Source organism: Triturus cristatus, chromosome 4_1 (genome assembly GCF_964204655.1).
Source record: "Triturus cristatus chromosome 4_1, aTriCri1.1, whole genome shotgun sequence".
Lineage (NCBI taxonomy): Eukaryota > Metazoa > Chordata > Amphibia > Caudata > Salamandridae > Triturus > Triturus cristatus.
The window spans coordinates 800,413,625-800,430,015 of record NC_140585.1 but is presented as its reverse complement, the minus strand read 5'-3'; the positions used below and the strand labels follow the sequence as shown (position 1 = coordinate 800,430,015).

At 45.9% G+C, this 16,391-nt stretch overlaps 1 protein-coding gene across 2 annotated transcripts in view; it reads right to left on the bottom strand.

The window, feature by feature from the left end:
* The window catches only part of CEP83 (centrosomal protein 83), a 259,250-nt gene that overhangs the window by 101,333 nt on the left and 141,526 nt on the right, over window positions 1-16,391 (bottom strand). For both annotated transcript variants that reach the window (XM_085653397.1, XM_085653398.1), the window contains exons 10-12: window positions 9,352-9,501; window positions 9,056-9,131; window positions 6,834-6,991 (exon numbers count right to left, since the gene is read on the bottom strand). In XM_085653397.1, coding sequence (XP_085509523.1) covers window positions 6,834-6,991; window positions 9,056-9,131; window positions 9,352-9,501 — 384 coding nt within the window. The remainder of the gene's footprint in view (window positions 1-6,833; window positions 6,992-9,055; window positions 9,132-9,351; window positions 9,502-16,391) is intronic.

Below are 16,391 nucleotides of genomic sequence, written 5' to 3'. Positions count from 1 at the left end.
GTGTGTGAGTGTAAGGGTACAGGGCCTCTAAGGGTGGCACAATAAGTGCCGCAGCCCTTAGAGGTCTTCCCTTGTCTTAGGGCCCTGGGTACCTGTGGCACCATTTACCAGGGGCTGACCTGTGGCCAGAGATGCCAATGGTTATGGTTTTCGATGCCGTTTTAGGGAATAAACATAGGCCCTGGGTACCTGATTGGCAGGACCCCAGGGGAAACTCAGTCAAAACACATCAGCAGTTCAGCAAAAAGTGAGGGCTACCATGCAGAAAGAGGGCACTTTCTCAAAATGTTGCAGAGGAACAACGCTTTTATTGCTCACTCTGTGATTGCAGGGATTGTTGCTCACCTAGTGACCTATGACCCTTCCGGCATGTACATCTAAACATGTGCAACTAAGCAATACAAATGGCTGGAAGACATTTGGCTGCGGGAATAATGTGTATAGCTGATATCAGGATATTCTGGCAGAACATTTCTGATCTGAGCCTAGGCTATGAAGTTCAAAGAAAAGTGACTGAAAACGGCATAGTACACCCCTTCTTACAGGGGAAGGGGATGTTTCGTTAATGTCGATAAAATCCTGTGACCAAAACAACAGCTCTCGGGAATGACTTTTTGAAACAAGCTTTGCCGTGTGAATGCCTCTGATGCCTGGATGTTCACATCTATTATTGACTGGATGAACAAAAAACATTATGGTCACTAGAATTTTTGTTTGGGTTTTTGGAGGAGGCTGGCATTCTGTACTCGTAGCTGCTGGCTTTTATTAGACCCAGGTATCCTAAAGCATGCATTAACTTAAAACTAATGACGCTGTATTCCATTAGCTGGGAAACTGTACACTTTATTCAGCAGTTGAAGTGCACTAAAAAACAAGAAAAAAGCATTATAGAGGGAGTATCAGGCAGGGGGAGAGGAAGGCCGGGAGAAATAGTACCTCAATTATGTTGGGAACACCCGACGGGCACGGATTAACTTGAATCAATCTGTGCTTAGTCCATGCTCCAAGAAAGGATCGGAAGTGACATTTGGCCACCCCTAGCCAATTAGGAGGCCGCAAAGAACAGTGATGCTAACAAATTGTAGGCAATGGGCGGGCTCCAAGCCCTTTTTGTGGACAACAGTGTCTAAGCAAGTGTGTGCGCTAGCATGCTCAACCCTAAATAAGTACACACGTTAATTATGTAACAATGCTTCTCACAAGAAAGTAAACAAAAACCTCTTACTATCCATGTTTATTTTTAAGTGCTGAAAAAAACCACGGAAAATACAATTCTTTGCTCTGTTTGATTGCTAGTCAAACTGACTGTTCAAAGTGCGTTGCACAACTTCTCAGTCTGCATGACAAATTATTTCTAAGGGACAAATACATACACCATAATAAAAAGTGGCAAATTACACAAAGCACAATAATTATTTTTTTAATTTAAAAAAGACAATTCAGAATAAAAGATGAATGGGTATCAAGTTTAACTGATATGTATACTGTAGCATTACCATTAAAAGTAAAAAACTTCCAAAGTTGAGCTGATCCCTTCATCTCATAAACCAACCATACTAGACTAGGTCAACCATAACTGCCATCTGAAATATATTTTGTTGTACATCATTTTTTCTTTTTGATTTATAGGTGTCTGAAAGGTTGCATAATGTTTTGAGTCATTTTTGTATCCGACAATGAAGAGACGTGTTAAGTGGTGGCTGTGTGGATACATAGGGTTGCATTGGTACTTACATATAAAGATGGTAGATGGCTACAAAAGAGTGTTTGTAACTTTGATTGTGGTTGAATTGTGGCTTTGTTTCTATAGAATGCTGACTGTTTAACCGATGTTTCTTAGTTACCAAATTTTAATTGAATGAAGAGCGTATTTATAAAAGGAGATTAAAACTTGTTCTAGCGTGGCCTGGTGCTGATTAGGATTAATATTAAACAATTACAGTAGTTGAATATCTACTTTTTGAGTTTATTCCTGAGGGCAGGACTAGGTATTTAGGTTTCAATCTGAGGTATGTAAAAAGAGCAATCTAACATTTGGCAGAGAGGTAAAAAAAAGATCGCTCTCCGAAGAAGGACTTGTTGAATCAAGGAAGAGCTGCTCATTAAATAGAAGCAGAATGAAGCATCTGTGAAGGGTAGCAAGGAGTGATCTGAGTTCTAATGTCAAATAGGCCATAGTTTGCTAGGGATTTGTGACAAATGCGCATTGAGATTTCAAACATGTTTAATGATAGGTTTAGGTCATGGACTGTTCAAAACCAATCTGGCGGCACTACACTGAATAAGCTGTGGTTTGTTCATTAATGTCATAGGAAGTCCAACATACAGAGACTTACAGTATCAAATCAAGACAAGATCACTGTCTAAACTTCTCTTTTGCGGTGGTTTAGTAGTGGCAAAGGCAGAATTGTGGGTAGTGTGCGCAGATAATAAAAGTAGCTAGTGTGGACTTTATTGACTTAAGTCTAAAAGGACAGCTTGTTGTTTAAAATCACCCCCAGGCCTCTGGCAGACTCTCTGGGGGTATGAGGGAGTCCTAATTCATGAGGCCACCAAAAAAGAAGACCAAGTAGAAACAGGGGCTAGAAAATCAACACCTATTGTATCTCCATTAAGTTGGGCTGGCAAACTGTGCAACATTAGACATACAGCTCCTCAAATTTGTCAGCTTCCAATTGTCTCCTCATTGAAAAAAATAACAATCTGATTATTGATTGCTAATCATTGTAGTATCAGGGTAAGAACTTGTTTAAAACATGATATTATTAGCACTTGCTTCCAAATTCTCTGGGATATGGCAGAAGCAAGGCAACACACGAGTAAGTGTTAGAAATATCCACCAGAATAGGAGCAACTTCTTTAAATACTGAAAGGAGAATACGTAGAGGGCAGGGATCTAAGAGTGAACCAGATTTGGGTTTACCACAAAGTTGTTTCTGTAGCTTCGATAGAGGGTGGAAGAAACAGAGTTAACATTTCTAATGAGCTAATCTTTTCATCAAGGTGAGAGCATGCATTTTAGTCTACCGGAGATGCTTTAGAAAGTCAGCCGAGAGATTTTCTATCTTATTGACAAAGGAAAGAGAAAGCTTATCACACAGATAGAGAGGGAATAATAAAGATCAATAGATGTGGAGGGTTGCATATCTCTTTAACAATAGAAAACACTTCACATGTGGAATGTCTGTTCTCCTCAGTTGGGTTGGTAAAATAACTGATACAAGCTTACTTTAATTTTGCTTTATATTATTTTAATGCCATTTGGTGGGCAAGCTTGTCTTGTAGGTTATAATTCCATCTCCACAATCTCTCTAAATTCTTGAAAATCGGTCTGTGACAGGATAGTTCTTCTGTATCTCGGTATGGGTGTGTGAACATGTTTATCTATTTATTTATTTAAATTACTTGTAGGGACCCTCTCATGGCTCTGGAGGTGATTTAAGACGTGAACATGACTGCGGTGGGAAGAGCCTTTCAGGCTCATCATGGGAATGCAGCCTAGCCCTAGACTGTTTTGGCGGTCGTTGAGTCTCTGACTGGGACTTTTTTCCCCCAAGGTGTTTGGGAGTTCTTCCCTGCACTTGTGGGTGAGTGGTTGGGGTACCCTCCTTTCTGGGAGATAGGTACGGGGGTGCCTTGTTTTTCCCCATAGGTAAAGCTCTCTGGGTTTGCTGTGCCCTTCGAGTTCCTGTTCGGGTTGTGGTACCATGGTAATCAATAGGTGTGCAGGAGTTTCAGATCCTTCGGTCTCTGCTGTTGTTGTTCTGTTTGGTGTGGCAGTGCGTTAGTTCTCCTCTTCGCCTGGACTTTGTCCTAGCTGCCTGGATTTTTTTGGCTGCCTGGATTCGTATGGCTGCCATTGGGCCTGGGGCCTGTACTCCCCCTGATACCACGGTTGGGTTGGATTCTCGTATTGTGGGGGCTCTTCCAACAGGGATTTTGACTTCCAGCTGTGTCTATGAGCTCCCTGGTGCAGGACGTTGGTAGCCATTCAGGACGGTTCGGTGTGCCAGTCTGTTGGCTGCTGAGTTACGGCAGGAAAGTTTGCTTGCAGGCTGTTCCTCGGACTGTATATGCTTTTTGGCCATGTCCACTGAGGTTTTCAGTGTTGAAGGGCATTTCTGTGGCTGTGTTCTGAGGAAGGCGGCTCCTAGGGGGTTTGGCCTCCTTGATGGGGTTCCCTTGGGTGGCAACTTTGGCGATTCCTTAAATGCAATCACTATTTAGTGAATTGCAAGAAATTGCGATTTCCTAAATTGCGCGTCCCCAACACTTTCATGCATTGCAAAATGGGTTTTGCGAATTGCACCGTTTGCGCTCACAAAAATCTTTGATGCATGTGCCCCATAGTGTGGTTCTAGCTCCTCTGGGGACTTGTCTTCTTGCAGGAGGGGTTTTCTTGTTCACCTCTTTATGGACAATCTGGTGATGCACTCCCATAGAGTACCATCGTTGGTGGATCCTGTGGAGTGGGTTTTGCAGGTCCGCAGGTGCACTGATTGTTTAGCTAAATGGGGGCATTCTTCTGTGGTTCCCTCCCTGGACGTGGTATTCGTTGAGGTGCTTTTTCTGACTTGCAGGGTCTGGTGCCTTTTCTGGCAGTGAGTTGGTCAACTTGCTGACTCCTTTTAGCATGAATGGCTCTTGATGCACCAGTGGTGGTGGATTGTTTGCTGCTACAGGGTCGCATTGCGGGGACTGTTTTTATGGCCATGGTCTGCTGCCTCCGATTCCCGTTAGGAGGTCCTGAAGGAGTGGTGGGAGTTGCTGCGGACCAGCAGTCTGGTGGCCGAGCATTTGGGTGTTCTCTGTGCTGGGCGAGGTTTGCGCCTAACCCAACTGGGCTGGCGTCCACTGCAATCTCTGTATGAAGCTTTGGAGTCACTTCAGTGGCATTCTCATTAGTTCGTTTGGATTGCTCGCATTAATGTGGCCAATGAAATTAGGCTTTCTTTTTCGTTATGTCTCCCCACGGAGCACTAACAATGACTACATCTCATAGGTATCTGGAACAGTATTTGGGAGTGCTGGAGAATGAACGTAACAGCAGTGTTTGTCGATAGGCGGGCGGTGGCTGGTCCTAATCCCCGACCTTGACTTTGCATGCTTTTTCTTCAGGACGCAGGTTTCTGTTCTGTTTCGGGGTGCTCTGTGCTTTTGAGTGGAGGAAACTGTCTGGGCAGCTCTTTCGCAATTTGGGAGTCCGGCCTGCTAGGATTTCTCCCGGCTTTGGTGTCTGTTTGATTTTCTGTGATCCGCGGTGACCCCAAGCTACTTGCTTCCCTCTCTTGGGTTGTTATGGGGTGGTCTGGAATGGACTCTTCAGGTATCCCATCTCCTCTATTCTTACAGTTCTTCCCCTGGGTTCATTGGGGAAGTTGGTCTTGTCGGCATTGAAGTTGGTCTTGTCGGCATGAAGTTTGGCCGGCGAGGTTGGGCTGGTGTTAGAGTTCCTGTGAAGATGTCTTTGCTGGCATCTGGGAAGCAGTCTACTCAGCTTTCTTGTGCCCAGCGTTGGAAGGCCTTTTCGGTCTTGTTATGGGGGTGGCAGGTGTTTTTCACCTTCGACTGTTTTCTGTTCCTGCAGTTTTGCAGGTTGGTTGGTTGCCTCGGTTTCTCCGTGGGCTGTAACCTTGTGTTCCAGATCGGGCGTTCTTTACCTGGTTGCATTCTGTGTTTGACGTTGGAGGCCTTGTCTGGTCCTCCATTTATTGCCTTCTTTCCCGTGCGGTGCATTCTTTTCTGCATCGGTTTCTGCTCTTCTTGTTGGGGGCTTTGGTTGATCATTCCATTCTATCCTTTATGCAGAATGTTTTCCTCTCTTGATGTTAGTGCCTCGGGTACCTTCTGCCTTTCACGTTTGTCTGAGGGGGATTTTCCAGACATTTGTCCTGAGTCTTCGTCTGACACAAAGTGTGTGTTCCTGTGTAGAGGTCCTTGTTGTGGTGTCTGGCTGTGGCGGTGGCGGTGGCGTCTGTACAAGGGGCGCATTGTGTGTGTATTTTGGTCCTGCACAGCTGGGGGTGAAGCGTTTGGGGCTGCCTTGAGCGGATAGCTATGTACACTGGTCTTGTTGGCGTGTGCTGTTGGGGGTGTGCTGCACCCGGTATGGCTGCGGCTGTATTGTGGTGGCCCTCGGTGGTGGGGATTTTTGGGGCGGTGGCATGGGCTGCTCCATACCCTTGGTTTGTTACTTTGGTATTACTGAGTTGGTCATGTAGTTTTCTCCTCTATATGTGGGTGTAGAGGTGTTTCTGTGTGTGTTTGGGCAATTGTTGTTCGACTCAGTTGTCTGTTTTTATTTAACTGCTATGTCTCGTTGAAGGAAGGAGTGGTAGGGATGGGAGGTAATGCAGCAATTACTTAACGATAATGGCATTACTCCTAGTCCTACTACCTCGCATTCCTTCAAGAACCCTCCTGCTCTCCCAGTACAGCACAACTGAGTGTCTAGTTTGGCTTGTTCGCATACAGGTTGAGGAAGGGGTGGGAGGCATTTTTATTAGAAGAGAGAGGGGGCAATTAGAGACAAGGGGCCTCATTGGTTTAGAAGGAAGGCGAGGGAGTGGGAGTTATGCCTTTATTGGTAAGTAATGGACGCATGCAGGAATCAGGGGAGCAGAAACTGCAGAAGCTTGAATTCTATAGCAAAATTGCAGGCTGATCTCAGGATGTTTAGATCAATCTAACAGACCCGAAGTTGCAAATGGTGGAAAATACCTGAATTCCTTTGGTTGTTTTGAAGAGGGTAATTCTGCTCATCCTTAATGACACATAATGATTGGAGAGACTTTTAGTAAGTTGGATTTATGACAAGAAGGATAAAAGCATACCTTTCTGCATCTTGTTGAGCCTTTTCACTTTGAGTTCTTGCATCCCGATTTTCCTGCTTCAACTGATCCAGCATTTCTCTGAGCTTCTGATTGATGTTCAGTAAGTTAGATTCAGACTCGGAAAGGGAAGCCACCTGAATCTGCAAATCACTGAGTTGCTGTGGACAGAATATATCAGAGTAATGCACAAATCAGCAGTGCAGGCAGCCAATAAATGATCCCATCAAGTTTGGTATAAAGTGAAAAACATTTGCTGTTGCAAGACTGTAAATGATTGCTACCACTCTTTTGAGACCGAGGATAAATAATGAAATGAGCAACAAAAAATTCTTTCAAGTGTTTTGTAATCCCTAAAATAAAGCTAGTCAGCAACTGAATACCAAAGATCACCAAGAACATTTCCATTTGCACAGAAAATGTGGAACACTTCTAAGAATGTTCATGCACTTGAACAAATGTGAAATCTATTCATGAGTAAAGGTTATGCACTGAAAACCCACAACACAAATGCAAAACAGACTTTCACTTATGCAAACGAATCACAATAATAAAAAACAGCACATTTAATAGGGCACCCAAAATAAGAACAAAAGATGGCACCCGTTTCATTACAAAGGTGGAGTAGATGGCAGAAGAAAGGTAAGCTAATACAGTACATTTAACATTCAGGAGATTTCAAAAGTGACAGTATAGTGCAATATAAATATCAGAAGCTGATCTGAACTGCTTCATTGGCTGCCTCCAAGCTGTTTACAATGACAATTACAATTTGCCTTGTCATGGTAATGATTTACTTTTCCGTAAATGTTTTAATAGTTAGGAGAGATACAGAAAGATACTCTCACTAGTGTTCATTTTTCTGTGCCTCCTGTAGAACAGAGGCTATAACTACCAACTACTAAACCATCTACTGTTTAGAAGAATCAAGTGGCTATCAGTATTGGGCCGTTAGCGCATGATAAGGGCCAATGACAAGCCACAAAGTCAAGGCAAACAGGATGCATTAGGGTTGGCCTTGAGAGTAAGTAGACGGCCCTTGAAAGAGCAGAGGATTACCTAGCAGAGACGCATTAGGCTAGTCACACAGTGTTTAGTGTAGAGGGTCACGGTTCACTAAATATTCTCCAGCATCCTTTGACTAATTCATGAGCACAACTCTACTAATCATGATCCAGCTTTATAATTTTAGATGCATTCTTGACCAGTTACTGTTACAGATTCTAGGCTCCCTGTCAAAGACACATGGAGCTAGATTACTGTTGGTTTTAAACAGTGGAACCAGCTATATTGGAAATGTGTGCTGTGAAAAAATGAATATGCTACAAACATAAACCCGATATCTAATTTTACTGCTTAAGTTATGTTTAATTCACTGATGAACAGGGTATCAAATGTTATAGAAAACGTTAGACACTTCCATTACATACACAGCGACAAACATATAAAGATTTGACTCACGGTGCCTTTATAGAGATTCATTGTTTTGGGGAAATTATGTAGAAGCACACCACAACACCAGTGGTAAAAACGACATAACATTAAGCACTAAATAACACAGAGAAATGAATTACAGACTCTCACAGGTTCATCTCTACGGCACCAAGATGCATTCTTGAACCAGTCCAGGCCACATGTATTTGCTGCTCACCACACCCATAAGGCACTGGTGTTCATTATTCCTACAAACCGCAGTATCTAAAACATACCACTTATTAAAAATGAATCTAGAAAAATAATACAAAACAATAAATACCACCTATTAAAAATTAATCTAGAAAAACAATACAAAACATGCCAATCACAGATTTACCCAATTAAAACTTCATATTTGCATAATTCGCCAAACAAATGGCAAATGTACTGTCAACCTATGAACAAAGAAGGTGTAATGGGGGGTTTTGTTATTAAAAACAAACAAAAAAAGGTTCACAGACCTCCATGGCATGGCAGACTGACCATCACTGCACTTTCTCTAAAAGGATTTCACCTGTTGTGTCAGTGAAAGCACTTTTCACAAATTTTCTCTGCTTGTTCACTATTGTAAAGCCAGCAAAAGCAAGAGCTCCTTTGCACAGTAGTCTGGCAGCCAGTCTACCAAACTTTAAATGAGGCCCTAAATCAATATGCAGTGACAGAAGTGCAAAAGTGCAACAAATTCAAAACACCAAGAGAAAAAGTAATCCAATCACATCAACAGTTAATTCTACCCAATGCACACTTGCCTGTTTAAGATTTTCATCCTCATTCCTCTCTTTTTCCAACTGTTCAATGTAAATGGTTTGTTGTTGAACTTTCGATCTACAAGATGTAAAGTGCACATCATTAGAACTACATTAAAGTGAGTAGACTGCTATCCAGGAATTATCACTTGCAGATTACTGAATGGTGGTCAAGGCATGCATTTAGTAACATCTTGTTACTATCATTGTCCAAAATTGGGCAGATTTACTTTAAGCACACAAAAAAAAGTAATCATTTGATCTTTTCTTAACATGGCCTTGCTCCACAAACATCCAACCTGAGTGTCTGAAGATCCTTCCTGGTATTCTCTTCAGTCATCTGAGCAGAACGTAATTTTTCTTCCAACTGATTTATATCTGCCATCCTCATTGAGTCTTTTTCCAGTTTCTCTCGTTCCAAAACTTCTATTCTGTTTTCCAATTCTAATCTGAAATGATATAGTATAATAAGATCAATGACATTGCAATCTCTCTCAATACACACACACACTCACTCACACACACACTTGTGCAAGAGGAAAAAGTGTGCTGCTCCGAGGCTCTGTGAAAAACGTATATAGATATGTAAAATATTATATTTCTCCTTCATTAATTTCTTTCATATACAAACATCATATAAATATTTACGCCGGACTGGAAATCTGCCTTGGTTTAAATACATTTGGCAGTTTAGAGAAAACATAAACAACATTTAACAACATGCCATGTACATTTCATATTCTGGCCTGCTCCCCCCCCAAAAACAAGGGAGCGAATGTTAGTACATCGCATTCCTCCTCACGCGGCCATGTCAAATTATAGAAGCACAAACCAGCCCTTTAGCGTCTGTCTCACCATAGCTATGGGCAAGTTTAAAAAGAAAATGTAAGATATCAAGCTGAAGACTGCAGCCTCTGGCATTGCAGCCTTCATAAATGTGCATGTCTTGAACAAAGTACAGATCAGTGATTGCCTGTGATGATGGCACATCAAGCCAGTAAGAGCGTGCAAATCGGCATGGTATCTTACTAGCTGCTGACATAAAAGAATAAAAATCACCTGTAGAGATGTATTCACATGAATGGCTGTGGTCACTCCAAATCTCCTGCTTAAATGAGTTGCGATTCTTCCAGGCAGGGGTCAGCTTGTTTTCCGGTGGCACAACTTAATGAACAAGTTGCTTACCTTCAGTGACGCATTATCTGGTAGAGACTCCATCTAGTGGCAGATTCCTTACCTTTGAATTTCCCAGGTGTCAGTCTAGATCTGGAAACATTTGCTGAGCAATACCCCTTGCGCGTGGCGTCGGGTGGCTTAATCACTCAGGGGGTGCTTCTTTGCCAAAGCGTAACAGATTTTGATGCAGAGAAGGACCCAGCAAGAGATAGTCCTTTTCTGCACTGCTCTCCTCATCTTTGCTCCCACGTACCCCACAAAGAGCTGGTCATCCACCTGGAACTCCTTTGTGCGGTCATGTAGAATTACAATGCTCTTTTTGGGTCCAAGAGGTGGAGACGCGGCTCTAACTTAGAAGGAGGATGGGAGGGGGCAAAGATGGTGGGTAAAGTGATGGACTGGCACAGATGGAATGGGGTCACAACCTTTGGTAAGAAGGATGCCCTGGTGCGAAGCACCACCTTGTCCAGAAAGGACATAAGATAAGGAGGCAAGCAAGATAACGCCTGCAACTCACTCACCTTCCGGCCGGATGTAATTGTCACTAAGAAGGCTGTTTTGATGGTCAACAGCCGGAGGGGGCAATTGTCAATTGTGCAAAGGCTCAAAGGGAGAGCACATCAGATAGATAAGGACCAAATGAAGGTTCCACTGAGGCCTAACAAAGGGTGTGGGTGGAAACAAGTGAACAGATGAGCCAGCCCTTTTAAACATTTATTTACAAAAGGAGAATTAAAGAGAGAAGGTTGGTCTGGCAAAAAAGCAGACAGAGCAGAGAGTAACCTCGAGAGTTCCCAAAGCAGAGCTAGGCAAGGGTTAGAATGAATAAAAGGACAGTAGAAAGCGAAGCAGAAAGAGGGCCAATGGACCTTTGTGTACAGTAGAATACAAATTTCTTGCAACGGCACGTGTATACCGTCTTAGTGGAGGTCCGCCTCGCCACCAGACTAATGTTACAGACTTTGTTTGGGAAGAAAGTCAAATCTATCAACTGTCGTCGCAATCTCCACGCATGGAGGTGCAGAGTTAACAGCTTCGGATGGAGAACCCTCCCCTGCTGCTGTGACAGAAAATCCTCATGAAGGGGTAGCCTGATCGGAGGATCCATACTCATTCTCAGAAGCTCTGGATACCAGAATCTCTGTGTCCCGTCCAGAGCCGCAAGAATGACTTGGGCCCAGTCGTTCCCGATCTTCTTCAGAACCCTGGGCAGGAGTGGTATGGGTGGAAAGGCGTACAACAGGCCTGAGCTCCACTCGCGACAAAAAGCGTTACTGAGCAATAGCCGCCTTGGAAACTTCAGCTCTCAATACCGTTGACACGTGCGTTCTGTTCCTAGATTAACAAATCTAAACAAGGTTCTCCCCACTTCTGAAAGAGACCTTGCGCCACCTCCGACTGGGGACGCCATTTGTGATCCACTAGGCATCGACAGTTGAGTTAGTCCGCCCTAGATTGATCGGAGCTCCAACAAACTTATGTGAAGCACCGTCTCCGCCGGAGACAAGTGTCCCCTGATCTCCACATCTCCCAGGTGGATGCCCCATCCCAGAAGTGATGCATCTGTCACAACTGTGAGATCTGGTTGGGGAAGGGAAAGGGGTCTGCCATTGACCCAATTGCAGTTTGTTAACCACCATTGCAGATCTTTTGCAGTTCCTTCCAAGATCTGAACCAAGTTGGTGAAATTTCCCCGATGCTGTGCCCATTGGAACTTCAGGTCCCACTGCAGAGCCCACATACACCACCTGGGGTGTCTTACCAACAGGATGCAGGAGGTCATGAGGCCCCACAACCTCAGAGTCAGTCTCACTGAAATCCAGATTTAGACTGAAATATCGGAATCAGAGCCTGAATATCCTGGATTCGCTACTCAGGAGGATAAGCCAGAAACTGCACTGTATCCAGAACTACTCCAATGAAAGGAAGCATCTGAGAAGGAGTCAGGTGTGACATCGGCATGTTTATAGAGAACCTCAGCGAATGCAGGAGGTCCGCCATAGTCTTAAGGTGGGTGATGACTGCCTGGGACGAAGATACCTTCAACAGCCAGCCGTCGATGCAGGGGAAGACTGACACCTCTAACCTGCGCAGGTGAACTGCCACCACCGCCTTAGCATTGGTGAACACCCGAGGGGCACTGGTAAGGCCGAAGGGGAGCACGGTAAACTGAAAGTGCTCATGACCTACCTTGAACAGCAGGTAACGGCTGTGGCCCGGCAGGATGGGAATGTGAAAATATGCATCCTGCAGGTCCAACACTACCATGCAGTCCTCTTGAGCTAGGGCATTTTGAATTTCTCCTTACTGAGGAAGAGATTGACGTTCCGAAGCTCCAAAATGGGCCGAAGCCCCTTGTTCTTCTTCGGAATCAGAAAGTAGCTGCCTACTTCTGAAACTGGGACTTTTTGTATAGCTTCCTTGGCCACGAGAGCTGTTACTTCCTCTTGGAGCAACTTTAAATGATCCTCCGTCAGCCGTTCCTGATTTGACAGAATAGGAGGAGGAAAAGAAAGAAAAGGTAGAGAATAGCCCTCCTGGCCGATCTGCAAGACCCACTTGTCCGATGTTATGGATCTCCAGTGGGGGAGAAGATGATGAATTCTCCCATCAACTGGAGTAGTGTGGGCCTGCAGAATCAGCCTAGGAGTGCTTGGAGGCTGCGGCTGCTGGGGGCAGTGTGGACGACAACCTCTACTCTCCATTCCGGGATAGGAATGCACCACGTCCACGTCCTCGCACCGCTGGGGCAGTCTGTGTGGAATGGTGGCTGGGATAGGGCTGACCCGGCTGGAAACCCCTTCCGTTGCCACGAAAGGGGAGAAAGGAAGTCTGGCGATGGGGAGTGGAGGAGAGGAGAGGCCCAAGGATCTAGCCATAGCTCGAGAGTCCTTAAACCTGATCAGGGCCAAGTCTGCCTTTTCTCCAAAAAGATGGGTTCCATCAAAGGGCATGTCCATCAGATTTGCTTGGACATCGTCCAAGAAGCCAGTTGTTTGAAGCCAGGCGTGGCGCCTCGAGGCCACTGTCATTGAAATCGATTTGCCCAGCGAAACAGTCGTATCTAGGCCACACCTTATGGTGAATTTTGCTGCATATCTCCCATCCTTGACAGCCTGGGAGAGCACAGCCTCCTCCGGGACTTGTGGCAGCATTTGCGCAACCGTCTCCCAAAGGGAATGGGAGAAACGGCCCAATAAGCTTGCGTTATTCACCAACCGCAATGCCAGGCTGGAGCAAGAAAATAACTTCTTTCCAAATGAGTCCAGCCTCTTGTATTCCCTATCAGGAGGTGAGGAAGGGAACGTGCCTTGGAACGTAGAGACCTGCACCGCCAAACTTTCTGGGGTGGGGTGTTGACTGAGGAACTTTGGGTCACCAGGAGCTGGGCGATGGTGGGGTGCAATCGTCCTATTGACAAATGTCCCTGTGCTAGGTTTGGACCATGTACCTAGAAGGACGTACGACAGTGCCTCATTAAAAGGGAAAAAGGGGTTCGGAAGTGAAAGCCCCACGTTGAAGCACCTCGGTCAGGAGATTAGTCCTGACCTGCACTAAGGGCAGCTCAAGTCCAAGGACCTCGCCTTCCCTATTAACCACCATGGCACAGGATGCCCCCTCCTCCATAGCCACTGTTGGCGGACAGAGCATGTCAGTATCTGGGAAAGTATCCAGCTTACTGGCCTCCCCAAGTTCCCCATACCAGTCCAAATTCTCCTCAGAGACATCCTGGATTTCAAGAGGGTCCCCAGACCCCTCCCACTCCTCTCCTGTGCCTAGCACATGTTCAAAGTCTCAGGAAACAACATAGATCCTGTGGGTTCTATCAATGTTGGAATCGTCATCGAGCGACATCGTTCCGGCTCCGTTTCACCGGGGATGAGGATCGGGCTTGCCGAGGGAGTTTTATAGAACGCACAGCTGCCCCAGCAAAGGGTGTCCCAGCTCTAACTAGCAGAAGTTGGGGGGGGGGGGGGGGGGGGGAGAGGGGGGGGGGACGCTACTAAAAGCAGGCAGGGCCTATAGCGAAGGGAAAAGATGTGTTTTAATGGCCTTGCGGAATGCCAGGTTGTTGTTAATGCTACGGATGTGCGCCGGAAGAGAGCTACACAGTTCTGCAGCCAGAACGCAGAGGGAGCACCCTCCTGCTCGCACTTTCCTCACCCGAGGGACAACCACCAAATGCTGGCACATAGATCGTAGTTGGCAAGTAGGTATATAGGGTAAGAGCAGGTTAACCAGGATATCTGGGGAGGAGAGATTCATGATTTTATGGGCAATGCAGAGGGACTTGAACTCAATGCGTTTTGCCACCGGCAGCCAATGTAGTCTGCGGATGGCGTTGGCCATAGAGCAAGTTCTAGGGAGGCCAAGTAGAGTTCTAGCAGCCGCATTTTGAGCCCTTTGCAGACGTAGGATTTCAGCCTTGTTAGCCCCCAGGTAAAGTGAACTGGCTTAGTCCAGCCTAGATATAATGGAGGCCTGCATGATGACTAGACGGACTGTGGGATCAAAGAATCTCAACAGAGGTTTGAACCCTCGCAGGAGTCCAAAGCAGGTCCCAGCTACTTTTTAGGTCTCGCCTGACCCAGCGCATGCGCTGGTCTGGCGAGACATATTGAGAGGGCTCCAAAAAGTGCTACTAGGCCAGCCTAGAGCTACACCCAGGTAGCCCAGGTAAGGTTTTTGACCCCCTGTTTGGGGGCGAGGGCACAGCCCAAGGTCGAGGGCCACCAGCTCTCGCTCCACAGCTCAGTATCTCTCCCTACTTGCGGAATCTCAGATTTGCTAGCGTTTAGCTGAAGGCAGTTGGCAGTCATCCACTCTGCAATGGCGGCAAGATCGCTCCTGAACTTAAGAGCATCCTGCGTGGAGTCATCAGAGAGTGCTACTACCAACAGGGTATCGTCAGCATATGATACCACTGTTAGTCCTCTACTCCTGGCCACCGCTGCTAGAGGTTGGACATACAGGTTAAATAGAGTTGGGCTCAACGCTGAGCCTTGTGGAACCCCTTGTTTGATAGTGTGTGTCAGGTAGGTGAAAGGGGGGCCGCCACCTGGAAGGTCCTCTCAGATAGAAAAGAGGTGAAACATCCCAGGACCGGGCCCTCGATGCCTGCCTCCTCCAACCGTTGCACCAGGATCTGATGGGATACCGCGTTGAACGCGGCGCTGAGATCTAATAGCATCAGCGCCGCAGTACGCCCGGCATCTAAGGCCTCCCTCAGATGTTCGGTTACAGCTAGGAGAGAAGTCTCCGTGCTGCGACCCGGGTGGAAACCATTCTGAGAGGAGTCAAGCGTGCTGTTGTTTTCCAGGAATCCCGTCAGAATGGAGTTGATTTAGGCCTTGGTGATCTTGGACACCCACGGCAGGAGAGAAATAGGGCGAAAGTTCTCCGGTTTGGCAGCGTCCATTGTGGGTTTCTTTAACAGAGGGACCACCACAGCTCATTTCCAAGCCCTGGGGACAACCGCCATGGACAGGGACATATTAATCAGCTGACAAAGATGTGGAAGGAGCAAAGGCAGGGATTTAAGAAATTGCTCTGGCTTAAGAGGATCTGCAGGGGAACCTGATTTAACCTTACTACATAGTGTATGAATCTCATCTTGAGAGATCTTAGGGAAGACAGAAAGTGTGGGGGTGGCGAAGGGCCTGTGAATAGGGCCTGATCTGATCGTGGTATGGGGGGCGGCGAGATCCTCGCATTGCTGGTCAGACAAAATCAGAGGCGCTATAGATGAACCGGCCGATTTAAGATCTTTAAGTATTGAGAAAATGCTTTTAGCAGGATTGCTGCCATTTCTGATTTTGTCAGCAAAGTAGGCCGCCCTTTCCTTCTGGATGGCCCTGTGGTAATTCTTGATGGCTGCCTGATAGTGCCCCTTCAGAACCGGGTCATAATCCCGTCCCCATGCCAGTTCCAACCTTTTGCATGCTTTACACATAGTGGCTAGCTTACTGTTGTACCATGGGCTGGATTTGCTATAGCGACTGTGACCACTTAACAAGAATACGTTTATCAAGAGGCCGCCAAATCCAATCGGATAGGGCTTTATCGGCTGCATCAGGGTCATCCAGCACGCTAGGAGTGTGCGTAGAGAGGATGGCATGAAATTGATCGATGTCCAATTTGTGCCAGGGGAGTTTGAGGATTG